This window comes from Dama dama, chromosome 30 (assembly GCF_033118175.1).
Source record: "Dama dama isolate Ldn47 chromosome 30, ASM3311817v1, whole genome shotgun sequence".
NCBI lineage: Eukaryota > Metazoa > Chordata > Mammalia > Artiodactyla > Cervidae > Dama > Dama dama.
Genome location: NC_083710.1, coordinates 72,413,021 through 72,440,777, shown reverse-complemented (window position 1 = coordinate 72,440,777; position 27,757 = coordinate 72,413,021). Strand labels below are relative to the sequence as shown.

General features: G+C 41.4%; 1 protein-coding gene across 1 annotated transcript in view; it reads right to left on the bottom strand.

Moving 5' to 3' along the window:
- Nucleotides 1-27,757, bottom strand: part of LOC133049361 (ATP-binding cassette sub-family C member 4-like) — a 167,826-nt gene that overhangs the window by 115,503 nt on the left and 24,566 nt on the right. Inside the window, 8 exon segments of the mRNA XM_061133338.1 lie at nucleotides 2,051-2,137; nucleotides 2,358-2,452; nucleotides 7,351-7,542; nucleotides 11,179-11,268; nucleotides 20,975-21,076; nucleotides 23,345-23,594; nucleotides 24,530-24,655; nucleotides 25,568-25,731. Coding sequence (XP_060989321.1) covers nucleotides 2,051-2,137; nucleotides 2,358-2,452; nucleotides 7,351-7,542; nucleotides 11,179-11,268; nucleotides 20,975-21,076; nucleotides 23,345-23,594; nucleotides 24,530-24,655; nucleotides 25,568-25,731 — 1,106 coding nt within the window.

The window sequence follows — 27,757 nt, the reverse complement described above, 5'->3', positions numbered from 1 at the left end:
TCCAATAAAAAAAAAAATGGGCAGAATATCTAAATAGACATTTCTCCAAAGGACACATACAGATGGTCAACAGACATATGAAAAGAAGCTTACCACTGTGAATTATTAGAGATATGCAAATCAAAACTACAATGAGGTATCACCTCACACCAGTCAGAATGACCATCATTAAAATAACAATGACTGAGAGGGTTTGGAGTAAAGGGAACCCTCCTGCACTGCTGGCAGGAATACAAATTGCTGCAGGCACTATGGAAAACAGTATGGAGGTTCCTCAGAAAACGAAAAATTGAATTACCTTATAATCCAGTAATCCCACTCCTGGGCATATATCTGGATGAAACTATAAACCACATGTACCCCTATATTCATAGCAACAGTATTCACAACAGCCAAAACACGGAAACAACCTAAATGTGCATTCACAAATAAATGGATGTGGTACATAGTGACAATGCAATACTACTCAGCCATCGAAAAAGAAAAAAATAATACCATTTGCAGAAACATGGATGGACCTGGAGATCATCACACTAAGTGAAGAAAATCAGAAAGAAAAAGACAAATATCATATATCACTTACATGTGGAATCTAAAATATGGCAAAAATGAACTTATCTACAAAACAGAAACAGACTCACAGATATAGTGAACAGACTTGCAGTTGCATGGATGGAGCCAGTGTTGGGGAGGGATGGACTGGGAATTTGGGGTTAGCAGATACAAATTATTAAGTATAGAATGGATAAACAAGGTTCTACAGTATAATACAGCGAACTATATTCAATATCCTGAGAGAAACCATAATGGAAAAGAATATTAAAAACAATGTATGTATGTATATGTGCTTCCCACATGGCTCAGTGGGTAAAGAAGCTGCCTGCAGTGCAGGAGATGCAGATGCAGGAGACACAGTTTCGATCCCTGGGTAGGGAATATCCCCTGGATGTCGGCATGGCAACCCACTTCAGTATTCTTGCCTGGAGAATCCCATGGACAGAAGAGTCTAGCGGGCTACAGTTCATAGATTTGCAAAGAATCAGACAGGACTGAAGCAACTGAGCATGCATGCACATGTATGTATATAACTGAGTAACTTTGTCACACAAAGAAATTAACACAATATTATAAATCAACTATATTTCAATAAAAACTTCTTTAAAAAAAGGACAGAAATACAGGGGTGCACAAGGACAGAGGGAAGACCATGTGAGGACATCGTAGGGTGGATGCCATCTGTAGCCAAGGAGAGAGGTCTCAGCAGAAACCAAACCTGCCCACACCTTTAACTTCCAGCCTCAAGAACTGAGAAAATTAACTTCTATTCTTTAAGTACCCCCAACTGTGACAACTTGTATAGACTGAATGTTTTTGTCCTCAAAATACATACATTGAAACCTAATCCCCACTTTAAAGGTATAGCCACTGGGGGGTGACCAGGTATTGGGGGTGGAGGTTGCATGAAATGGATTAGTGTCCATATAAAAGGGACCCACACTGCTTCTTCATCCCTGCCACGACATGAGGACATAGGAACTGGACCCTCACCAGACACTGAATCTTTTGGCACCCTGATCTTAGACTTTTTCAGCCTCTAGAACTGAGAGAGATAAACTTCACTTCTAATGTGCCTTCAACACATGATGGAGGAAAAGAACTGGCAGCCAATTACTTGGTAACCAAGTCCTACACTCTGATTTAAAAACCATACATCATCCTTATTTCTGAGCTCTGGATCCATCCACAGTGTCTGGATTCATCAGCTGCAAGTTGCAGGGGGAAATCTTCCATCTATTCCTCACTCCCTAAAGTACAGACTCCACTGTCCTCCACACACTGGAAGCACCTTCTGTATTTTCCTGTCCTAACCTTATCAGGAAGTAAGATTTCTCTATGATGGATCTTCTGTGGAGGGAAGGGAGGGGACAGAAGGACACGAGGGCAGAGCAAGCTGAGTCTCCTGGAGCACAAAGGCTTTCCTGAGCTCTCTTTCCTGATCTCTACAGTGCTCTTCGAAAGCAGAGATGACAGAAAACAGGAGCAAACTCACTGTTCAAACAAGTGCCTGCTGACTCCTGCATCAATTGCGCTGAGCGGATCATCCAGGAGGTAGATGTCTGCGTCCTGATACACGGCTCTAGAAAGCAGAGAGAGATGTCAGGAGAGGACATTTCACACTGCCTGGATCTCATCTCTGAATCATGACAGTGTCCAACAACTTCACGTTCCTTCTACAAGCCCAGGGAAAGGGCCAAGACCCTGCTTCACACAGGCGCACCCAGTGAGCAGGGTCTGTGTGCTCACGTCCACTAGAAGCCGCGGAGGAGGGGCAGGATGGCAACTGAAACCCTATTTACCTGGCGAGGCTGACCCGGGCTTTCTGTCCTTCACTCATCGGGGTTCCTCCATCTCCTGTTACAGTTAGATCTCCTTTATTCAATTTCTGCAAATCCTGTATGGAGACGAAAAAGGGAAAAAAGAAAAAGATTTTAAATGTGTTCTCCTCCTGCCACCTCAACCTTTATAGTTCTTCATACAAGTGTTTAATCAATAGCAATGGGCTTATTTCACAGTGACCAATCTGTAACCTGGAAAATTAAAAAACCTCTCAGGGATTTTCATTGGTTTCTATTCTGCATTTTTTCAAAGCATTTTTGCATTTGACCATTTTAACAGATATTTATTGAGGACTGATTATACTCCAGGCATTGTTCTGGGCACAGTGAATTCAGCCATGAGAAAACAGAGCCCCTAGAGTTTCCCTCCACAGTGGGAGATGGACACAATGGAAAATTAACCTCAGTGGAAGTACTGAGGACAAGAAGGAAAAGGAAGCCGACTCAGGGGGTGGAGAGTGAAGGAGGGAAGTGAGTGGACTGGCGGGGGGGAAGGCTCTGCTCAGAGTGGGTGTGAGCAGATCTGGGGCGGGGAGGGGCTCAGGCAGACCTGGAGAGGCTGCTCCTCACAGAGGGAGGGGCGGGTGCAGGGGCCCCAGGGAGATGCCAAAGGCAGTCAGGACAAGGACACAAGAGAGTGGAGCTGAGTTAGAATGAGGGGAGTGAGGGCAGAGATGGAGCAGGAGGAGCCTGGGGTCACCCCAGTAAAAGGGGGAGGGGGAAGGGGAGGACTGAGATGGTCTGAGGTTTATAAGACATCACTCCTGTGCTTTGCAGAAAACAAACAGCAAGGTCGGGGTGGGGGGCAGATGGAGGGTGAGGGTGGATACAAGTGAGGAGGCAACTAGAATAATCTAAGGAGCAGTGGGAATGGAGAGACGGGGTCACACTCCAGACACACTTGGAATGCAGAGTCTATAAGACCTGCTAACAGGATGGGTGTGGGCTATAAGAGAAGAGGAGGACTGTGGTGTTTGGGACATTAGGATGGGGAAGAAAAGGGTCTCCATTTACTGAGTTGGGGAAGATGGTGGAGGCAGGTTTAGGAGACTTGGCTTGTGGACAGGCTGAGATGACCTCTCGGAGATGTCACTTTGCAGCTGGACATGCAGATGTGAAGGTCTGTGCCAGAGACACAGGTGTGAGAGCTGGTGGCCCAGGCTGGTGAAGGCACAGGATTTATTGTATCTTAAATTACCACTTTTGCTGGTCTTGGTCTCTGCTTTCCACTTCCAGAGAAGGGATAACACCTGACCAATGTCTTCACAGTGGCACTTAAAGAGTGACAGACACAGACAAGGTCTGTGCAAGAAATGAGAACAGAAAGAGCAAGCTGGGCAGGAAAACCTAAAGGAAAGAAACAGTGTGCTCAATGGACACCAAGCAGATCAGCTGAACTAAATAGATGCTTGTCTGTGAAAGCAGGAAAAACTCAATGCTGAGAAGGATATGAAGTTTTGACTTGAGGATCTGGGCATCTATCATAAGTTACATTTGAATATTATTTAAGAAGTAAATAGACAAATCAGTCTATTTTCCCCAGGGTATCTGGGGAAATTAGAAAAAAATGACAAAAATATGCCCAAAATGACAAGATAACAATCAAGTTTAAGTTACACAGTTATCATATTAGGAATCTTTGAATTATCTACCAAACCCTTCAGGCATCAACCTAAGATACACAACAGTACCTTTCTGCTGATGACGTGCTCACTTCTCTGTCTCTACTTTGGCAAACTTGGGGAGAAAGCATGGTACACTGGTGTCTCCATCATAAATAAGTCCTTTGATCTCCCTAAGTCTCACTTTCCTCTTCTACAGAATGTGCTACAGAAACAAGAGTCACTAAACTCAAGGATGCTGTGAGAATCTAAGTATGAACACCCTCCATAAATGGAAAAAGAATAGGAATTGATTGTAACTTGCTACTGGTGGTTGATGACTATTTTCTTATCAAACCAACAGTAGGACACCATTCACAGTGTGGTTCATAACATGCAAAGCACAGGACCATAAAGAGAAGAAAGATAGGGTCTCCATCATAAGCCACACTGATAGCCACAATGACACACAGACACACACAGTTTCCCTGCTCACTCAAAGATTAACTGAGGTGCATCCAACGAAAGGCAACAATTGCTCTGCCATGAAAATTCATCATTATTTCATCTTCTTTCTTTGTTGAGTTCAGAAGTTATTACTAGCCTTTGCTTTGGTTTTCATGAACAATAATGAGCCATTTTAAGACAGGTTCTCAGTCCCCCCAGCCACACACACACACACACATACACACACACAGGTATTGGCCTCTATTTCATTGTTGAAGTCCTTTCAAACTGTTTCACTTAGCTTTTATGCGTTAATTCTACGTTGTTTCATTTTGTTTCTCAAAATAGTAACATGTCATAGCACAGCAATCTTAACCATGTTCTAGAAAAGGAACCTAAACCCACTCATTTACTCAGCACAGTCAGGGCATAAGAAACAGGCTCCCTCCAAGTCTGGTAGCAGGACTGTGAGTATGTTGTTGACTCTGACAGTTATTTATGGACCAGCCCCAAATGGGAAAAACATTTCAGAGAATTTGATGCAAAATCCAAGTCAGGCTAATTTTCCAGTCACCATTTTCTGATTACGTTAAAGGAGAAAGCCTGACTTCAGTATACACTGCAATTCCTCCCACTGACAGGAAGGTGTTCTTATTCACATTATTTTCCTTTAAGTTAAATTTCACCAATTTTCACTGAACAGCAGACACACACACTAGAGGCAAACTAGGAAATGGTGATGCTGGTTTGACATCATCTGTCCAGAAGCACATCAAGGGCCCTTCAGCAACTGCAGAGACTTAAGAGTAGAAGCACCACAGAGCAGACTGTTGAAATGCTTAATGTTGCCCAGACATACCCTGGCAGAGGAGGGCTGGACTCTAGAGTCAAGCAGGAGGAGCCCTGCCTTCCTTCACAGCTTTTCTTTCATTTGGAATTGCCCCTCCTTTCAGGCCTGTCAATACCCTGCCCATCCTTCCAGGCTCAGCCCAAACACACTCTCCCATGAAACCAACCTGGATTCATCTCTTCCTGCTGAGTTCCTAAGGCTCTCTTTACATCTCTCATCTCTTACAAAGGATCATCTTATTCTGCTCCATCATTTGTACATGTGCACACAGATTCTCTCAACTCTTGGGGGGTAAGATCTGTGCACCAAGCTCTGTGCTGGACCCTGACGCTGATTATCTCTAATCCTCACAACAAGCTGCACAGGAAGTACTGGGCCCATTTCATGATGAGGAAACTGAGACTAAGTGAGGTCACATCTCTGGTCTGAGGACGGTCAGCTGATAAGCAGAAGAGCTGGAATCTGAACCAGCTCATGTCTTTTGCTCTTTCACATCATGCTGCCCAGATGGTAACTAAAGAGCATATTTGAAATGAAGGCAACACTAAAATAACTCAAGTCTTGAAAGCCTCTATACCTAGACACAGAAGGATCAATACACTTATTATACTATGATTGTCAAGGCAATCTGAAAAGAAAATGTCCAAGTTGAAAGGAGTGTGTAAATATAAGATGAAAGTACAAACTTATAGGCAGCCAAGAGGGATTTGTAAGGTCAAGCAATCTATGTGGAAAAACATCAAACTAGAATTTATCAACATCATAACTTTAACTATGTAATGCCTAAAAGTTCTTAAAATCCTTAAAAGCTTTTTATAAAAACTTGTTTTTAAAAAAAAACCTTAAGTTTTTAAAAGTGGTTAAAGATAATATACAGGCAAATGTTACATACTATATTGCTTATGGTAACAGAATATGTTTATTGTTGATTTATATGGCATCTGGTCCCATCACTTCATGCAAACAGACAGGGGAAAGGTGGAAACAGTGACAGATTTTATTGTCTTGGGATCAAAAATCACTGCAGATGTTGACTGCAGCATGAAATTAAAAGATGCTTGCTCCTTGGAAGAAAAGCTATGACAAACCTAGACAAAATATTAAAAAGCAGAGACATCACTTTGCCAACAAAGGTCCATATGGTCAAATCTATGGTTATTCCAATAGTCATGTACAGATGTGAGAGTTGGACCATAAGGAAGACTGAGTGTCAAAGAACTGATACTTTTGAATTGTGTTGCTAAAGAAGACTCTTGAGAGTCCCTTGGACTGAAAGGAAACCAAACGAGTCAATCCTAAAAGAAATCAACCCTAAATGTTCATTGGAAAGATGGATGCTAAAGCTGAAGCTCCAATACTTTGGCCACCTGGTACGAAGTGCCAACTCATTGGAAAAGACCCTGATGCTGGGAAAGACTGAGGGCAGGAGGAGAAGGGGACGACAGAGAATGAGATGGTTGGATGACATCACCAACTCAATGGACATGAGTTTGAGCAAACTCCTGGAGATGGTGAAGGACAGGGAAGCCTGGCCTGTTGCAGTCCATGGAGTCAAAGAGAGTTGGACAGGACTTATTGACTGAACAACAACAATGAAATGTTTACAGATGAACTAATCTGAGGTCTAGGATCTGCTTTAGAATCCCGGGGGATCAGGTGGGGGTTTGAGTGGAGGGGTGGCACAGGGCAGGGGTAAAGATCCAGCAAGACTGGCCACCAGCTGACCCTGGATGAACCTGGTGGTGGGAACATGAGGGTTCATTACACGGTGCTCTCTATTCTTACAAATTTTTGTTAACTGTCCATTAAAAAAAGAATCTAAAAGAGAATTAAACTTCACCAAATGAAACAAAGGCATTCTGTGACCATCATTATCGCATAAGAATCAAAACAGCAAAGTACATGACTACATACTTATCCAGAAGTCCAGCTTAAAACAACAAATAAAAGACTTTCCAAACTCAAATAAAAAGAACTTTCAACAAATCTTAGAGCTTAAACCAATATTGTCATTATTTGAAATTCGAGTACATGCAACTCAAGAGTCATTACTCACCTCTTCCAAAGCACAAACCCTTATTACTTCTTCATATCGTTCTTTTTTATATTTCTTTCCAAATAAAATGTTACTCCTCACAGTTCCTGGAAACACCCAGGGCTGCTGAGAAACATACATGATCCTCCCATGCATGCTGACCTTCCCCTGGCTTGGGGGCAGCACCCCCAGCAGAGCATGTAACAGCGACGACTGAAACAGATGGGAACACACACACATGAACAGGCAGCACTCAGGATGGAAAACTCCCCGCAGCACAGCTAACCCCACCATGATGCTTGATCAATAATATCAGAACAGGATAAAGTACAGCTCTGGAAGATTCAGAAAAAAATGGAAAAGAGCACTATTAGTCAATGTAAACTAAAAGTTGATAGTTCAGTTCTGACACTCAGTCATATCTGACTCTTTGTGATCCCATGAACCGCAGCACACCAGGCCTCTCAGTCCATCACCAACTCCTGGAGTCCACCCAGACCCATGCCCATTGAGTTGGTGATGCCATCCAACCATCTCATCCTCTGTCATCCACTTTTCCTTCTGCCCTCAATCTTTCCCAGCATCAAAGTCTTTTCAAATGAGTCAGTTCTTCGCATGAGGTGGCCAAAGTATTGGAGTTTCAGCTTCAGCATCAGTAGTTCCAATGAACACCCAGGACTGATCTCCTTCAGGATGGACTGGTTGGATCTCCTTGTAGTCCAAGGGACTCTCAAGACACCACAGTTCAAAAGAATCAACTCCTTATTGCTCAGCTTTCTTTATAGTCCAACTCTCACATCCATACATGACCACTGGAAAAACCATAGCCTTGACCAGATGGACCTTTGTTGACAAAGTAATGTCTCTGCTTTTTAATATGCTGTCTAGGTTGGTCATAACTTTCCTTCCAAGGAGTAAGCGTCTTTTAATTTCATGACTGCAGTCACCATCTGCAGTGATTTTGGAGCCCAAAAAAATAAAGTCTGACACTGTTTCCACTCTTTCCCCATATATTTCCCATGTAGTGATGGGACCAGATGCATGATCTTAGTTTTCTGAATGTTGAGCTTTAAGCCAAATTCTCACTCTCCTCTTTCACTTTCATGAAGAAGCTCTTTAGTTCTTCTTTACTTTCTGCCATAAGGGTGGTGTCATCTGCATATCTGAGGTTATTGATATTTCTCCCAGCAATCTTGATTCCAGCTTGTGCTTCATCCAGCTCAGCATTTCTCATGATGTACTCTGCATATAAGTTAAATAAGCAGGGTGACAATATAGAGCCTCGATGTACTCCTTTTCATATCTGGAATCAGTGTGTTGTTCCATGTCTAGTTCTAACTGTTGCTTCCTGACCTGCAAACAGGTTTCTCAAGAGGCAGGTCAGGTGGTCTGGTATTCCAATCTCTTTCAGAATTTTCTACAGTTTATTGTGATCCACACATCAAAGGCTTTGGCATAGTCAATAAAGCAGAAATAGATGTTTTCCTGGAACTCTCTTGCTTTTTCAATGATCCAGCAGATGTTGGCAAAAGTTGATAAGGAATATTAACACTGTAACAATCCACTCTGCCTGAGTTTCTGCCAAATGAAGTGCTCTACTCAGCAAAGACTAAGAATGTTTAACATCTTTCACTTTCACAGAGCAGACCAGCATGATGTGTACTTTCTGTATCTGATGTTTAATGCAGTTTTTCTTGCATATGGGTATCATATACTTGAGAAACACTTGTTCTTAGAAAGCTATGTGGGACTTCCCTGATGATCCAGTGGTTAAGAATCCACCTTCCAGGATAGGGGGAAGGGACAGTTTAGGAGTTCAGGATGGACAGGTACACACTGCTATATTTAAAATGGATACCAACAGGGTGACTGTTGTAGTCAACATGGTGACTACATGGTGCAGCCATGAAATTAAAAGAAGCTTACTCCTTGGAAGAAAACTTATGACCAACCTAGACAGCATGTTAAAAAGCAGAGACATTACTTTGCCAACAAAGGTTCATCTAGTCAAGGTTATGGTTTTTCCATTAGTCATGTATTGATGTGAGAGTTGGACTATAAAGAAAGCTGAGCACTGAAGAATTGATGCTTTTGAACTGTGGTGTTGGAGAAGACTCTTGAGAATCCCTTGGACTGCAAGGAGATCCAACCAGTCCATCCTAAATGAAATCAATCCTGAATATTCATTGGAAGGACTAATGTTGAAGCTGAAACTCTAATACGTTGGCCACCTGATGTGAAGAACTGACTCATTTGAAAAGACCCTGATGCTAGGAAAGATTGAAGGTGGGAGGAGAAGGGGACAACAGTGGATGAGGTGGTGGTTGGCATCACCGACTCAATGGATATGAGTTTGAGTAAACTCTGGGAGTTGGTGATGGATAGGGAGGGCTGGCGTGCTGCGGTCCATGGAGTCGCAAAGAGTCGGACATGACTGAGCAACTGAACTGAACTGACTGAACCAACAGGGACCTACTGTATAGCACATGGAACCTTATTCAATGTTACATGGCATCCTGGATGGGAGAGGAATTTGGGGGAGAATGGATACATGTATATGTATGGCTGACATATACCCTTCACTGTTCACCTGAAACTATCAGAATATTGTTTATTGACTATACCCCAATACAAAATAAAAAGTTAAAAAAATAATAATTACATTCAGATAATAAACACTGAAGAAAAATAAGACAAAACTGCTTCCAATGCCAGAGGTTCTGGTTAGATTCCTGGTCCCCTGGTCAGGGAACTAAGATCCCACATGCCCCAGGGCAACTCAGCCCACTTGCCACAGTTAGAGATATCATGCACTGCAACCAAGACCCAGTGCAACCAAATAAATTTAAAAAAACTTTTAATCTATGTGTGAAGAATATATCCAAATATTATTATTTAAAAGAACTCTGAGGTTGTTGTATTTGAAGAGTAGAAGTCCATCATGCTCAGGGAGCTCAAATCCTGTGCTCTGTGACAACCTACGGGGGTAGGATGGCGTGAGAGGTGGGAAAGAGGTTCAAGAGAGAGGAAACCTATGTAAACCTATGGCTGATTCATGCTGATGCATGGCAGAAATGAACACAATATTATAAAGTGATTATTCTCCAATTAAATAAATTTTTAAAAAGTCCTCCATGGAAGAAATCATCACCCTCTCCTATACACACATCCCATGTTTAGGTTTCTGCATTTTGTTGTACAAAACACAGGACACAGTGCACCTACACATGTCCTTCAAATCTCCTGTAACACACATAAATGATGTATCTGTGTCCACACCATCAGAGTGCTCACCACACGGCTGAAATAATCTGCCTGTGTATCTGTCTTGTCCCAGAACCTGGTTGCCCCTGAAAGGCAGAGAGTCGGTGTCTTGCTCAAGTCTGTGCCTTTATCTCCAGCACGTGGCTGCACCTTCACTACATGTGCACTGATGGGACCAAGTCAAGTCACGTGAGGAAACACTCAGAGCTTCCCAGAAGAACCTTTACCACCTCCAGACTTCCTGGAGGGGCTGCCGTGACAAAAAGAAGTCCCCATTGTCTCCATCCAACCTGAACAGCTGTCATATAAATAATCTCCATCACTAAGACGTACAAATTCCTGACAACCAGTTCCCAACTAAGCAACGTAAAGCACCAAGAAGGAAAACATAATGTGCGTTTATCCAGATTTATCTGGCCACAAAACCTTCTTACAAAACAAATATTTCATTGAACACACCTAGAGAAACACCATTCTAGATACAGCCAATTCAAACTGTGTCACACTCAGCTCTGGGTTCCACTCTTGAGTGTTTAACAGGGGCTGTGGTATTGCATTGAGCTGACAAAAGGCATCACAACTTACCTTTCCTGCACCCACAGGTCCAACCACAGCTAACAGTTCACCGGGTCTGACAGTAAAGGAAAGGCCTTGTAGGGTTGGGGTTTCTGATTCCTGCAAATTAAAATTTATAAAAATGTACCCATTTCAATAAAGTAACACACAACTTACTTTAGAAAGTAGAGAAAATAACGTAATAGCTATTGATATGCTAACATTAACCAACATTTTTCTCCTTCCAACTTCAATATACTGTGTCCAGGAGGCCTTTTCAACCAACTCCATCTCTTTGGGGGATTGAGGAAGTTTTAGTTGCTTTTAGGAAGCCTCCTTCTTTTACCAGATTTCTGGACACAGCTCTAGACCCCCACAGAATTTAAACAGTAGAGGTGAGAAGGCACCTGCCTGAAATGCAAACTGAAAGATGCACACTAGTCTTTAAAAATAATGTACTTAATAGAATATTCAGTGTGGGAGGTTTTTAATCATGTGGCTCAGATGGCAAAGAATATACCTGCAACATAGAAGACCTGGGTTCGATCTCTGGATCAGGAAGATCCCCTGGAGAAGGGAATGGAAACTCACTCCAGTATTCCTGCCTAGAGAATATCAGGGACAGAGGAGCCTGGTGGGCTGCACACCATGGGGTCGCAAACAGTAGGACCCCTGAGTGGTCTGAGCAACTAACACTCACTTCCTTTTCAAGTTTTCATCATGACCCTTGGTTTTAACTGTCTATCTCATTAATCTCCACAAGGTGGCAGCATAAGTACCTGGCACTTTAATAAACAATTTATAATATAAATAAATATAATAATAATCTCCACAAATCTCTCCATTTTCATTTGATAAAGAATGAAACTCAATAATGCTCAGCAAGGAAAGGGGAACTTTAATATGAAGAAGTCACTCTTGGTAAATTAACTCTTACGTGTAACAGTCAAAGCTCTCACTTAACGAGAGCTCTAATGTAACACCAACAACAAAACAATGTGGAATAAAGAAATTAATTATGACATCATAGGATAAAGTGATAAAGCCTCAAATTCATATGTGTTACATGCATTACCTGTCCTGGCTAAATAGGAGCAATAAAGTACTTCTACTGTAAGAAAAACATAAAACATGAAGGTACACGCAACAGCACACATTCCAATGTGAGGGAGAAGAACAAAGTACTCATCATGCCAATCACAGGTTGTGTTCCTGGGAGACTTAAGGGTGTGTGCATGTGTCTTTACATATTCAAAATGTTAATAAAATTGTCAGTAACCACTGTGTCAAGAAAAAAAAAAAAGGAGTGGTTACATGTGATTAAGTAAAATGCCCTAAAAACTAAAAGCACAGAGTCTGGATTAAAAGTCGGAATAATCTTCAAATTGAAATTTTTTTCCGAAAAGAACTGAACTGATTATATAAGATTCACATACTTAAAAAAATGACAATGATTTTTCAACACCAAAAAATCTAGTTTCAGATTTGGGAAATGACAAACTATCAACAAGAAGCTTGATTTTAATACACAAGAAATACTTTTTAAGCTTTTTAAGCTTCTCCACTCCTTTCTTCCTGTATGACACTTAGGATTACAACATTACTACTTTTTACTCAGTTATGACTACAAAATAGTGAACCACTTACAAACATCAGCTTCCTATTGCAGGCCCTCAGTCTCTCAGGGCCAGCCACTGAGTTCCCTCCCTGTTCAGGCTTCAGGATTCAGCACTGCTCTGGGGTGAACAGAAGGGGGCAGCACTCAACAGTTCATGGCTGCTGGGTCCCCTCCGCCACTGGTTATCCAGGTCAGGGGACACTGACTCACAAAAATCATCAGTTGAGCCCCCACTCTGTGCAGACACAGTTCAAAACCCCTGCCCCATGAGATCTGGAGGCTCCCACAGGACCATTTATTTATTTATTTATTTTATTTTGGCTGCACTGGGTCTTTGTTGCAGTGTGGGGGCTTAATTGCTCCATAGCATGTGAAATCTTAGTTCCTCAACCAGAGGTGGAACCCACATCCTCTGCACTGAAAAGTGGATTCTTAACCACGGGACCATCAGAGAAGGCCCTGGATCATTTACTTTAAAGCTTAAAGACTGAGACCAGGTACTATGATTCCGCGAATGAGACCTGGGTCCCTGAGACCTCCCCACACCTGCCCAACTGGCTGTCTAGGGGAGCAGGTTACAGAGCTCTTGTTTGTTTCCCACCTCCCAATCCAGCAGGGACTTCATTCAGACTCAGCTTCTCTCAGAAATCCCAATGTCTTCCCCTTCCCCTCGAGGGCTCTCTCACCCATGACCTAACATGACAGCCCTAACTACTAACGACCCCAGGAAGGGGCACAATCCTTCCATAGGCAAGGCCAGGACAACAGAACAGGGTGTTCTGGACTACAGTGCAATTTACACAGAAGTCTGTGACAATGTTATTAAGCTCTTGAAAGAACAAGATAATTAATTTTAAAATGCTGCATAGCTCTATGCCAATAAAATGGACAACTTGGAAGAAATGGACAAATTCTTAGAAAAGTATAACTTTCCAAAACTGAACCAGAAAGAAATAGAAGATCTTAACAGATCCATCATAAGCAAGGAAATTGAAACTGTAATCAGAAATCTTCCAGCAAACAAAAGCCCAGGACCAGATGGCTTCACAGCTGAAGTCTACCAAAAAATTTAGAGAAGAGCTAACACCTATCTTACTCAAACTCTTCCAGAAAATTGCAGAAGAAGGTAAACTTCCAAACTCATTCTATGAGGCCACCATCACCCGAATTCCAAAACCAGACAAAGATGCCACAAAAAAAGAAAACTACAGGCCAATATCACTGATGAACATAGATGCAAAAATCCTTAACAAAGTTCTAGCAAACAGAATCCAGCAACATATTAAAAAAATCATACACCATGACCAAGTGGGCTTTATCCCAGGAATGCAAGGATTCTTTAATATCCACAAATCAATCAATGTAATACACCATATTAACAAATTGAAAGATAAAAACCATATGATTATCTCAATAGATGCAGAGAAAGCCTTTGACAAAATTCAACATCCATTTATGATTAAAACTCTCCAGAAAGCAGGAATAGAAGGAACATACCTCAACATAATAAAAACTATATATGACAAACCCACAGCAAGCATTACCCTCAATGGTGAAAAATTGAAAGCATTTCCCCTAAAATCAGGAACAAGACAAGGGTGCCCACTCTCACCACTACTATTCAACATAGTGTTGGGAGTTCTGGCCACAGCAATCAGAGCAGAAAAAGAAGTAAAAGGAATCCAGAAAGGAAAAGAAGAAGTGAAACTCTCGCTGTTTGCAGATGACATGATCCTCTACATAGAAAACCGTAAAGACTCTACCAAAAAATTACTAGAGCTAATCAACGAATATAGCAAAGTTGCAGGATATAAAATTAGCACACAGAAATCCCTTGCATTCCTATACACTAACAATGAGAAAACAGAAAGAGAAATTAAGGAAAGAATACCATTCACCATTGCAACAAAAAGAATAAAATACTTAGAAGTATATCTACCTAAAGAAACAAAAGACCTATACATAGAAAACTATAAAACACTGATGAAAGAAATCAAAGAGGATACAAACAGATGGAGAAACATACCGTGTTCATGGATTGGAAGAATCAATATTGTCAAAATGGCTATACTACCCAAAGCAATCTATAGATTCAATGCAATCCCTATTAAGTTACAATGGTATTTTTCACAGAACTAGAACAAATAATTTCACAATTTGTATGGAAATACAAAAAACCTCAAATAGCCAAAGTAATCTTGAGAAAGAAGAACGGAACCGGAGGAATCAACCTGCCTGACTTCAGACTATACTACAAAGCCACAGTCATCAAGACAGTATGGTACTGGCACAAAGACAGAAATATAGATCAATGGAACAAAATAGAAAGCCCAGAGATAAATCCACGAACCTATGGACACCTTATCTTCGACAAAAGGGGCAAGGATATACAATGGAAAAAAGACAACCTCTTTAACAAGTGGTGCTGGGAAAACTGGTCAACCACTTGTAAAAGAATGAAACTAGAACACTTTCTAACACCATATACAAAAATAAACTCAAAATGGATTAAAGATCTAAATGTAAGACCAGAAACTACAAAACTCCTAGAGGAGAACATAGGCAAAACACTCTCCGACATAAATCACAGCAGGATCCTCTATGACCCACCTCCCAGAGTATTGGAAATAAAAGCAAAAATAAACAAATGGGACCTAATTAAACTTAAAAGCTTTTGCACAACACAGGAAACTATAAGCAAGGTGAAAAGACAGCCTTCAGAATGGGAGAAAATAATAGCAAATGAAGCAAGAGACAAAGGATTAATCTCAAAAATATACAAGCAACTCCTGAAGCTCAATTCCAGAAAAATAAATGACCCAATCAAAAAATGGGCCAAAGAACTAAACAGACATTTCTCCAAAGAAGACATACAGATGGCTAACAAACACATGAAAAGATGCTCAACATCACTCATTATCAGAGAAATGCAAATCAAAACCACAATGAGGTACCATTACACGCCAGCCAGGATGGCTGCTATCCAAAAGTCTACAAGCAATAAATGCTGGAGAGGGTGTGGAGAAAAGGGAACCCTCTTACACTGTTGGTGGGAATGCAAACTAGTATGGCCACTATGGAGAACAGTGTGGAGATTTCTTAGAAAACTGGAAATAGAACTGCCATATGACCCAGCAATACCACTTCTGGGCATACACACTGAGGAAACCAGATCTGAAAGAGACACGTGCACCCCAATGTTCATCGCAGCACTGTTTATAATAGCCAGGACATGGAAGCAATCTAGATGCCCATCAGCAGACGAATGGATAAGGAAGCTGTGGTACATATACACCATGGAATATTACTCAGCTGTTAAAAAGAATTCATATGAATCCATTCTAATGAGATGGATGAAACTGGAGGCCATTATACAGAGTGAAGTAAGCCAGAAAGATAAAGACCATTACAGTATACTAACATATATATATATATATATATGGAATTTAGAAAGATGGTAATGATAACCCTATATGCAAAACAGAAAAAGAGACACAGATGTACAGAACAGAATTTTGGACTCTGTGGGAGAAGGTGAGGGTGGGATGTTTTGAGAGAACAGCATCGAAACATGTATATTATCTATGGTGAAACAGATCACCAGCCCAGGTTGGATGCATGGGACAAGTGCTCAGGCCTGGTGCACTGGGAAGACCCAGAGGGATCGGGTAGAGAGGGAGGTGGGAGGGGGGATTGGGATGGGAAATACATGTAAATCCATGGCTGATTCATGTCAATGTATGACAAAAACCACTACAATATTGTAAAGTAATTAGCCCCCAACTAATAAAAATAAATGAAAAATAAATAAGTAAATAAAATGCTGCATAGTTTGGTACAAAAGAAATTTATTGGACACCTGCACACACTGGGGGCGGGGGGGAAGGTGCAGGGGACAGAAGGACAGACAGCATTGGGTGCCCCAGGTCCACTTGAACACCTGCATGGAGGACACGATGTCCAGGCTCTCCCACCCGCTGCTCTGGGCCACAGGCTGCCTGGTCATGCTCTGTGTGATGACCAGCTCAGGGAACCACCGTGACCCTGAACATGACTACAGCCCCAGCTTTACTGAGTACCACCACTAGAGCCCCAGTACCACCACTCCTCAGGAGAACCTCTTTAGCACCAGAAATCCGTGAAAAGCACAACTGTGTTTCCTGTTTTGATGCTAAGGCTGCTAATACTACCTGCTTTGGGAATAAATGAAAGGTAAAAGCTACTCTTCAGATAATTCAACATCAGTGACTGCCAGGTGCTGAATTCTGTTCTGTGCCCACTGCCAACCTTCACCAACCAATTCTAAAACCACAACTCTGCCTTCCCCTCCTCAGCTCCCACCACAGCAACCACATCAGGTACAACTAACACCACTCTAACTCCGACTCCCAACGTGTGCCAAAGTCTGCCTTTGACACATCCAGTTTCTTTGGAGGAAATGTCTTTGTCTCGGGTGTACAGGGTGTAATTTTCTTTCTCTATAAATTCTGCAGATCTAAAAAACAAAACTAGTACACTGTGAAAACAGACCTGCTAAATTAACAAGGACTGGAGTGTGACTAACTGAATCAATATTATCTTTCAATATGTCCCATGTGGAAGATGTTATTCTAGGACCTTTAATTATTCCCATATGAGCATTGCCCTTGAAGAAGAATCAGTTAAATCACTTTGTTCAAGGGAATATTTAAAATATTCTTCATGAATCCTTGTGTCTTCTTTTACCTTAAATGACTGTTGCTGTGGTATTAGGTTCTCTCTTCTTGACATGTCAGCTGTGACTCTGTAAGTGATGGAAAACACTGTTCTGTACAGACAACCCCATGACTCTCTTGGCAGTTTAAATGTTGTCATTTTAAAGCCTGAAAGCTGCATTATTTTTATGCAAACTCACGATGTAGTTTGGTGACCAGAATTGAGAAGAATATGCTGAAGGAGCATCAACCAGGTGGATTTTGGGCTATCATTTCCAAAGTGGAATAAATTCATAAATTTAGTGGCCTTAGAGCAAAATTTTGTGCTTAATAACAGTAATTTTTTCTACATAGAAACAAGAAAAATAGTAAAGTATAGCAGCATATTGTTCATACTTGTAAAGCACCTTATATCATTGAGAAATTAAAAAACAGTGCCTTCAATACAGACTGAAAGGTATACTCAACCTAAAATTTTGGTGATTCGATATTTCACATTAAAGAAGGGAAAAGTTGGTCTGAGGATGTAACTGTTGATGTGGGCAGTAAAAAACCGGGTTTAAGATACTTAACAGTCAGCATTTAATTAAAAACATCCCTGTTTTAATCAAAGCCCAAGTGACTTAAACAATGTTATATTAAGTCAAAAGCCTTCATCTATTGAACCACCCAAAAGTTTTCTTATGGTTATTTAAAGTATAAAATTGATTTCATTTCACTTTCCTTTGTACTTTAAAAAATTATCCTAACACTGTTGTGCCTCAAAGAGATTTCCACCAAGCTTTCTTGAAAAGTAACTTCTATAAGGCAAGAAAGAAGGTGTTTTAGAATCATTTACTCTTTAATGAGACAATCATTTTAAGTTTTAACACAGTAAATGTGAGCAGTGTAATTTAAGAAAAAATTTAGTTGATCAGATTACTGTGGATTTTTAATGATGATTGCCCTGAGTAAACAGATCATACTTTTTCTTTCTTCTCTCCCATCCTTTACCAGTTTCAATTCCTGTGGTTTGATAACATGCATACTTTCATTTCTTTAGTTTCTTTATGAAGCACTAGTTTTCTCAGGCTTAGAGGGATCCTTCTTCCCTGCCTTTGACACACAGGATTAGTTCAGGGGCTCAAATCAATTTAAAATGAGCTTTTGCTCATTAAGGCTCCAGTCACTAAGGCTTTTTTGTTTTAGTTTCTTTAACCTATAGTGGTTGAATTTAGCACTTGGTTTTCAATATTTTATGGCAAGAAATGACAAATTGTTTTTGTCCATTTCTTAAGCCAAATTTCCTTACATTTAGACAATTAAAGGTTCTTAAAATGAAGATTTACTATTTCTTCATTACTTGTTGGTACAGCTTGAGTTTCTTTTCCCTGCAAATCTGTACATATCCCTAGTGTTTTCAAGGGCCTTAATTGTTTAAAATCTCTGGCTTCAGAGGTTTCTGGGGAAAGGCAGGGTTACATTTTTGTGTTTCCCTCAGTAGTAACAACCAAGGTACCTCACAATAGTGCCATGACTATTAGTTTTTAGTAAGTGCTATAAGATACAAGATTCAGTTGAGAATACACAGAATTTCCATTCTCCCAAGGTGGTAAATATTAGCTGCAATGGCATCATTGTCATTTAGGTAGACAGGAATACCTAGCCACACAGTAAAGTTAACACTGTAGCTATTTCTGTGAAAATGTAGCTGATGAAGCCTCTCCTGTAATTTTGAATGCTGCTCTAACAAAACCATAATATGGAATTAGAATTTACAAGAAAAGTCTCACAGCCTTGTTCCTCTTCCTTTAGCAGTTTAGTACCCTGAGTTATTAATAATTTGATTTTTTTTTTTTACTTTAGAAGGTATATAGAAACCATTTCAGATTTTTCACCTGATTTTTTCACATATACTGTAGTACAACTAAAATCCCTTATTTAAAAATAAAAATAAATAAAAAATAAAATAAAATCCCTTATTTTACCTTACAGATATTTGTTGCACAGGCAGATATGGTTGTATATAGATACTTTTATTTCAGTTCATTAAAAACTGCAGAACCAATCTGCATCATATATCAAACTGATTTAAAATAAATCTACAAAAAATAAATAGATAAATCTATGTGCTTACTGGGAAAAAAGAAATCTGCTAATGAGTCATATAAAGTATGTGTTAGCATTCACATAAAGTGGCCTTTAAAATGGAATTTTAGCGGTGCTTTCTATAAATGCTTCAAGAGCATTATGCCGAGAAACAGCAAGCAGGAGAAAAATCTACTATATTAAAATAGGAAAAACCATCAGGGAAGGGCAGGCACCGTGTATGAGTCTCCATGGACAGAAGGTACAGGGATGTGGTTTCATGTATCTGGGAGCAAACCACTGTCTTGACTGTGGGGACTACAGGGGCTGAGTCAGAAGCAGGTGAACACGATGCAGGTGGCACCACAGAGTCACAGGCACGAAAGACAGGATGAGTCTACAATCAGGACACTTGCTCTGTGGTCCCCACTCTGACAGCAGCCGGGTTCCTGGGCTCTGCTCTGGAGGGTGGACCCTCTGATGGAGGTGTCTCCTCCCTGAGTCCCTCCGGCCCGGGGGTGGGAGCAGCTTCCTGCCATTGCTAATCTCTGGGTTGTCTCATGCACCACTGTTTTACCCTTTCTAATTTTTTCTCCCTCTTTTATCACCTACGTTACTAACTCCCTGCATGGAACTCCCTCTCCTGCGGTGGGATTCAGTTTTCCTGACTAATCCACACTGATACAGGAGGGTGAGCACAGAGGACCACGAAACCTGGGGTGGGGGGAACATTTCCCTCGGTAAAGGGGCTGCACTAGGTGTGTGATACTGACAGCTTCTTGAGACCAGACCTGGTTGTTTTTTCTCTTTGCCTGAAACTAACAAATAAACCAAGTATTGGAAATCACCAGTTCTCTGTCAACCTGTCATCAAGTGCAATCCTTTAACTGGGAATCACTGGTGCTCATTATTCCCACCTGCTGTCTCCCCCTGCCCCTGGCTGCCAACAAAGTGCACAGACCATCCAGAAGCTCAGGATGGGGGAGCCCCCACCCTACCTCAGCCAAGACCCAGATCACAGTCTCACTCTATGTATAATAATGTGATCTGATAATTAAGGCAAAATTGTACACTAACTCCCCAAAGCCTCTTTAACAACCAGTTGTGCATTTGTTAGATAACCCATTCCACACTGCAGCATTTTTTCTGTCCATTTCTGTAAATGCTAACATTACAAATGTATGTACTTTAAGTTCAAAAGGTGCTAATACTTTGAAAGCTCTCTTGAAAATGACATAGAGAGCAATAAGTCAAAGGTCTTAGGTTGATTTTATACTTAATCTCCATTAGATACAACTTTAGTGCCAATTTTGAGAATTTTTATAACATACTTTGAGTAAATGAGCAAGTCACATTTTACACAACACATAAAATTTAAAATTCTCCAGTAAATCCACATCACAGTTGTCTGTTAGCAGTCAGGATCCTGGAATGGAGGACTTGTTACCTCATCCCAAAAAGCAGTGAAATCTTGCACATCCACTATCCTTTTACCATCCAATGGCCACTGAGGGTGGAGCTCTGGTATCTCATCAAGTAACAGAAAATCCTACAGAAAAGAAAAAAGAAAAAAAATATTGTTAAACTGCAGAAGAAAGCACAAACAAAAACAACTGCTTTCCTGGGATTTGCAATAAAAACCTTTGTACAGTCTAAATAATGTTTTACCAACTGTACTTAAAGCATTAATTCACATCAGAACATATTAAATAACATATGGAATAATATTTACTGTTATTACAGGTTTATATCAATAAAATCATATAATATAGTGTATTTGTTGTGGTTCAGTCATCAAGCAGTGTCTAACTCTTTGCAGCCCCGTGGACTGCAGCATGCCAGGCTCCCCTGTCCTTCACTATCTCCAAGAGTTTCCTCAAATTCATGCTGATTGAGTCAGTGACACTATCTAACCATCTCCTCCTCTGTTGCTGCCTTCTCCTGCCTTCAATCTTCAAAAAGCATCAGGGTCTTTTCCAATGAGTCGGTTCTTGGCATTAGGTGGCCAAGTATTGGAGCTTCAGCTTCGGCATCAGTTCTTTCACTGAGTACTCGGGGTTTAAAATCTTTGCAGCCCAAGGGACTCTCCAGAGTCTTCTCCAGCACCACAATTCCAAAACATCAATTATTTGGCACTCAGTCTCCTTTATGGTCCAACTCTCATATCTGTCATTACTACTGGAAAAATTACAGCTTTGACTATATGGACTTTTGTCGGCAAAGTAATGTCTCTGCTTTTTAATATGCCGTCTAGGTTTGCCACAGCTTTCCTTCCAAGGAGCAAGCATCTTTTAATTTCATGGCTGCAGTCACCATCTGCAGTGATTTTGGAGCCCAAGGAAATAAAATCTGTCACTGCTTGCACTGTTTTCCCATATATTGCAATGAAGTGATGGGACCAGATGCCATGATCTTAGTTTTCTGAATGTTGAGCTTTATTTCTGAATGTTGAGCTTTCTCACTCTCCTCTTTCACTTTCATCAAGAGGTTTTTAGTTTGTCTTCACTTTCTGCCATTAAAGTGGTGTCATCTGCATATCTGAGGTTACTGATATTTCTCCTGGTAATCTTGATTCCAGCTTGAGCTTCATCCAGCCCGGCATTTCACATGATGTACTCTGCATATAAGTTAAATAAGCAGGGTGACAATAAACAGCCTGATGTGCTGTGCTGTGCTTAGTTGCTTTGGTCATGTCCAACTCTTAAGGACCCCATGGTCTGTAGCCCAACAGGCTCCTCTGTCCATGGCAATTCTCCAGGCAAGAACACTGGAGTGGGTTGTCATGCCCTTCTCCAGGGGATCTTCCCAACACAGGGATCAAATCCTGGTTTCCTACATTGCAGGCAGATTCATTACTGACTGAATCTTGAGGGAAGGTTACAATATACAGTCTTAACATACTCCTTTCCCAATTTGAAACCAGTCTTTGTTCCATGTCCTTGTTCCAGCAACAGTTCTAACTTGCTTCTTGACCTGAATACAGTTTTCTCAGGAGACAGGTAAGATGGTCTGGTATTCCCATCTCTTTCAGAATTTTCCACAGTTCATTGTGATCCACACAGTCAAAGACTTTAGTGTAGTCAATGAAGGAGAAGTAGATGTTTTTCTGGAATTCTCTTGCTTTTTCTATGATTCAATGGATGTTGACAATTTGATCTCCGGTTCCTATGTCTTTATAAATCCAGCTTGTGTATATGGAAGTTCTTGGTTCACATAATGGTGGGAATTACAAATTTGAAAAGAAGAGAGCAGTTAGAGAGAGGATTAAGCAGTAAATAAAAAGGGGCCAGGGATGAAAAAGCAGATACAAAAGGCAGGCTCATATACCAACAAGCAAAACATCTGTGGAGGAAAGAACTCATTTTTGAACACAGAATTAAGTGAATCTGAAGTCACACTTCCTGTCCAAGGAGCAGGGAGCTCTCAGCAAGTTCCTCCCCTCACGGCCCAGAGAGGAATCCTGTACCCCAGGACTGTGCACAGTCACTGCCTAGTCATCGGAGTTAGCACAGGAGATGCACTCTGTTTGCTCCTGCTTTTAGACATTTAATCACTCTCTGCAGGCATCACTCCACAAGAGCCCTGTGCCACTGCCATCTATATATACTACTGGCCCTACATGAGAACCAGTCTTATGATACCTGTAACACACTCTACCTAATAAGAGAAGAGAGTACTTACAACTTTCTGGGAAGTCTGCCAGCTTTGGCACTGGGAGAGTTAAATATCACCTAACTGGAACACAGTGACACCAAATAAAAGGAGGCATTTTACAAAACATGCACCTACAACTGAAAAAAATTATTTGTCACCAAACCTTGATTCTTTGGATGCTGATGACAGCCTCTGATAACTTCTCGACAGCCATGGGGAAGTACAGGGTGCTCGAGAAACGCACAGACTCGATCAGAGTCACCACCACAAACACTTGGCTGGCTGTGATCAGGTTGTCAAGGAGCTCATTGGTGATGAAGGTGACAAAAATCATGATTTTGCTGACAGCAAAAAATGATGCCAAATTCATGCCCCTAAGGTAGGAACTTTTCAGAATCTTGGAAATTTCCTTCCTGGAAAAGAGAGCATGAAGTAGGTTTTAAAAGAAGCATCGATATCAAGTCCTCACACAGAGGGACTATACAGTGCACCTCCGGGGCTCTGTCCTGACACCAGGACCACACAGTTCATCACCACTTCACTCTTCCAACTAAACAGAGGCTTCATGTCACCCTTTTAAATACTGTGGGTCAATCAGACTGGGTTTGAACATTCATCCAACAAGCATTCATAACCACAAGTCCTGGGCGGGGCTCCCCACTGACAACAGAAAGACACAGCCCCTCTCTTCCAGGAGCTCATGAACTTGTGGGGGAAGAGATTAATACACCCCAAAATTGTGAGACACCAAGACATTAGACAGAGGAAGGCACCATGGCCCCTCTGGAAGTACATGTCCTGGCTATCGTAAATAGTGCTGCAGTGAACATTGAGGTACAAGTGTCTCTTTGAATTCTGGTTTTCTCAGGGCATATGCCCAGTAGTGGGATGGCTGGGTCATATGTAGACTTATTCCTAGTTTTCTAAGGAATCTCCATCCTGTTGTCCATAATAGCTGTGCCAATTTGCACTCCCACCACAGAGCAGAAGGGTATTGTTTGTAGATGTTTTTTTGATGGTCATTCCTACCAGTGTGAGGTGATACTTCACTGTAGTTTTGATTTGCATTTCTCTAATAAAGAGTGATGTTAAGCATTTTTTTCATGTGTTTATTGACTGTTTGACTTCAGAAGCATATATAATTTTGCCTTTAAGAAAATCATAGATGGAACAGCAGGTTAAAATGACATCTACCCTCTTTCACTTAACCCTCTTGCGACATGTGAGGTGTGGAGTTCATAGTATTTAAGTTTGTCTTCATGTGAAAACTTGGTAAGACTTCTAATTTCAGTCAGTAAAAATAGGGGGGAAAGTACAAAAATATGGTGTGATACATACAAAAACTTACCTTCTCAGTCTGGTAATAAGGTCTATAAATGACTTTTCCCAAGCATTCATTTTTATTGTTTTGATGCCAGTTATAACCTCACTTATGTTCCTGATCCTGTCATCTGTGAGAGCTGCGGTCTTACTCCTGAGGGGACAGATGTGAGAGATGAGCCTTAGTGACCACAGCCCAACTTTCTACAGCAGCAGCAGGAGGCACAGGGAGGGACCAGGGATCAATGATCCCCTACAGCTCTTCTGTGCTGACATCACAGGTAGGTCCTTCTCAGAGTACAAATGGAGAAAAAGACTTCTAGGAAGTCAACCATTCAGCCTAATTCAAGGAGTAACTTGGAGAACTTGCAGTACTGGCTAAGGAAGACCTAAAGTACGTCAGGTACAAACTCTCCTCCCAAGGAGGTCACAGCTGGGCAGGGAAGGCAAAAAGACACTGAATCTAACAGGAAGACAGTGTCTGTGCTGTGATGAAATAGGAGTGAAGTGCCAGTGAGCAGAAAAGATCAGGCTGTTAATTCCACTGGGAAAGGAGAACAAGAGCTTCAGAGACCTGGCAGCGCTGGAACAGGGCCTCAAAGGGTAAGGAACATCTCTCCACAGCGAGACAGGAAAGGAAATTTCAAATAGACAAAAATAACACATTTTGTAAAGTCACCAAAAAAAGAAGAAGAAAAAAAAAAATTCATAAAACACAATACCTCCATCACCTGACAACCTGGACAAAGACCCACCTCCAACCCTCTGGGACCTGCTTATTATTACTATTTAATAATGCTTAAATAACTTCAATATAGGTAACTTCTTCTCAAGGACACTCCACTTATTCAGGTATGGTGCTGGGAGGAGCCAGTGAGTGCCGACACCTTTCCCTCTTCAAGATCAGCCTTCAATTTAGGGCTAGAGTTTCCACTGGCTAATCCTGAAGGGATTACAAAGCACGCAAAGAAGAGACTAGGGAAGGCATTGGTTTTGTTTTTGTACAAAAGCATTGAGCAAATGGTGAACGTTACCAAGCACATATCACCTATTTTTTTTCTCTTACCTGAGCGATGAAAATGCATTTCCAATGCAGCTTTGCAAAAGCAGAAGAATAATGAGAACCACCATCCCAGCAAGACATGATATTCCTATTTCCATCCAGAGCAGGGCGGTCACTGCGATAGCCTGCAGTGGCCCCACCCACAGATAGTGCAAGAACATTGTAACCTTAAAAGAGAAAGACAAAGCCTCCTTAGGACTGTATAAAATCAAAACCAGTAAGGAGAGAGTGTAAAACAATCTGCTCTGAAGGAACAGGAATCTAAACAGAAATGATCTCAGTGAGTTTTAAACCTGATGAAGCAGAAATCCAAGTGTCCACCCCAGATGATGCTGTTCGGGGTCAGCATAGGGCCGGCCTCAGGGACGTGCCAGGGAGAACCCAACTAGCAGCACTGAAGGAAGATGTTGATTTTGTCCACAACACAGATGAGATCAGGGCTTCCCCAAACTCTCTCCGTCCCAAAATTCAGCCCCCATCTCCCCAAAAAAGCCTATATTATGGGACCTACCACACTCTCCAATAATTACTTGAGTATTTACCTTCCAGACAGGCTGTGGCCTTTCCAGGGCAGAAATTAAGGCTTCTGTTCAGTTCAGTTCAGTCGCTCAGTTGTGTCTGACTCTTTGCGACCCCATGAATTGCAGCACTCCAGGCCTCCCTGTCCATCACCAACTCCCGGAGTTTACTCAAACTCATGCCATTGAGTCAGTGATGCCACCCACCCATCTCATCCTCTGTCGTCCCCTTCTCCTCCTGCCCCCAAACCCTCCCAGCATCAGGGTCTTTTCTAATGAGTCAACTCTTTGCATGAGGTGGCCAAAGTATTGGAGTTTCAGCTTCAGCATCAGTCCTTCCAATGAACACCCAGGACTGATCTCCTTTAGGATGGACTGGTTGGATCTCCTTGCAGTCCAAGGGACTCTCAAGAGTCTTCTCCACCACCATGGTTCAAATGCATCAATTCTTCGACGCTCAGCTTTCCTCACAGTCCAACTCTCACATCCATACATGACCACTGGAAAACCCATAGCCTTGACCAGACAGACCTTTGTTGGCAAAGTAATGTCTCTTCTTTTTAATATGCTATCTAGATTGTTCATAACTTTCCTTCCAAGGAGTAAACATCTTTTAATTTCATGACTGCAGTCACCATCTGAAGTGATTTTGGAGCCCCCCAAATTAAGGCTTATTCACCTTCAAATTAAATATAGGCCTTCAGATCAGTTCAGTCGCTCAGTCATGTCCGACTCTTTGCAACCCCATGAATCGCAGCACGTCAGGCTTCCCTGTGCATCACAAACTCTCAGAGTTTACTAAAACTCATGCCCATCGAGTCAGTGATGCCATCCAGCCATCTCATCCCCTGTCGTCCCCTTCTCCTCCTGCCCCCCATCCCTCCCAGTATCAGGGTCTTTTCCAATGAGTCAACTCTTCGCATGAGGTGGCCAAAGTATTGGAGTTTCAGCTTCAGCATCAGTCTTTCCAAAGAACACCCAGGACTTATCTCCTTCAGGATGGACTGGTTGGATCTCCTTGCAGTCCAAGGGAATCTCAAGAGTCTTCTCCAACACCATAGTTCAAAAGCATCAATTTTTCTTTTTTTTTTTTTTAAGACATTTAAAAGAATTTATTTATAATCTTATGTACAGAATTTATATAATTAAAATATTACCTAAATATTTGTTGCTAAATCATTTTAGCAACAATTCAAAAATGTAATATGAATGTGATACCATTTTTAATGTTGTTTTTATCTTTTTTTCTTTTTTTTCCCCATTTATTTTTATTAGTTGGAGGCTAATTTAGACGCTCACCTTTCTTCACAGTCCAACTCTCACATCCATACATGACCACTGGAAAAACCATAGCCTTGACCAGATGGACCTTTGTTGGCAAAGTAATGTCTCTGGTTTTTAATATGCTATCTAGGTTGGTCTTACATCATGTTTAATGAAAAAAATAATTGAAGGAGAAATGAAAGTGTTAGTCGCTTAGTCATGCCCAATTCTTTGCGACTCCATGGATTGCAGCCCACCAAGCTTCTCTTCCCATGGGATTTTCCCAGGCAAGAATGCTGGAGTGAGTTGCCATTTCCTTCACCAGGGAATCTTCCTGACCCAGATATAGAAACCAGGCCTCCTGCATTGCAGGCGAACTCTTTACCACCTGAACTACAATGGAAGCCCCTAA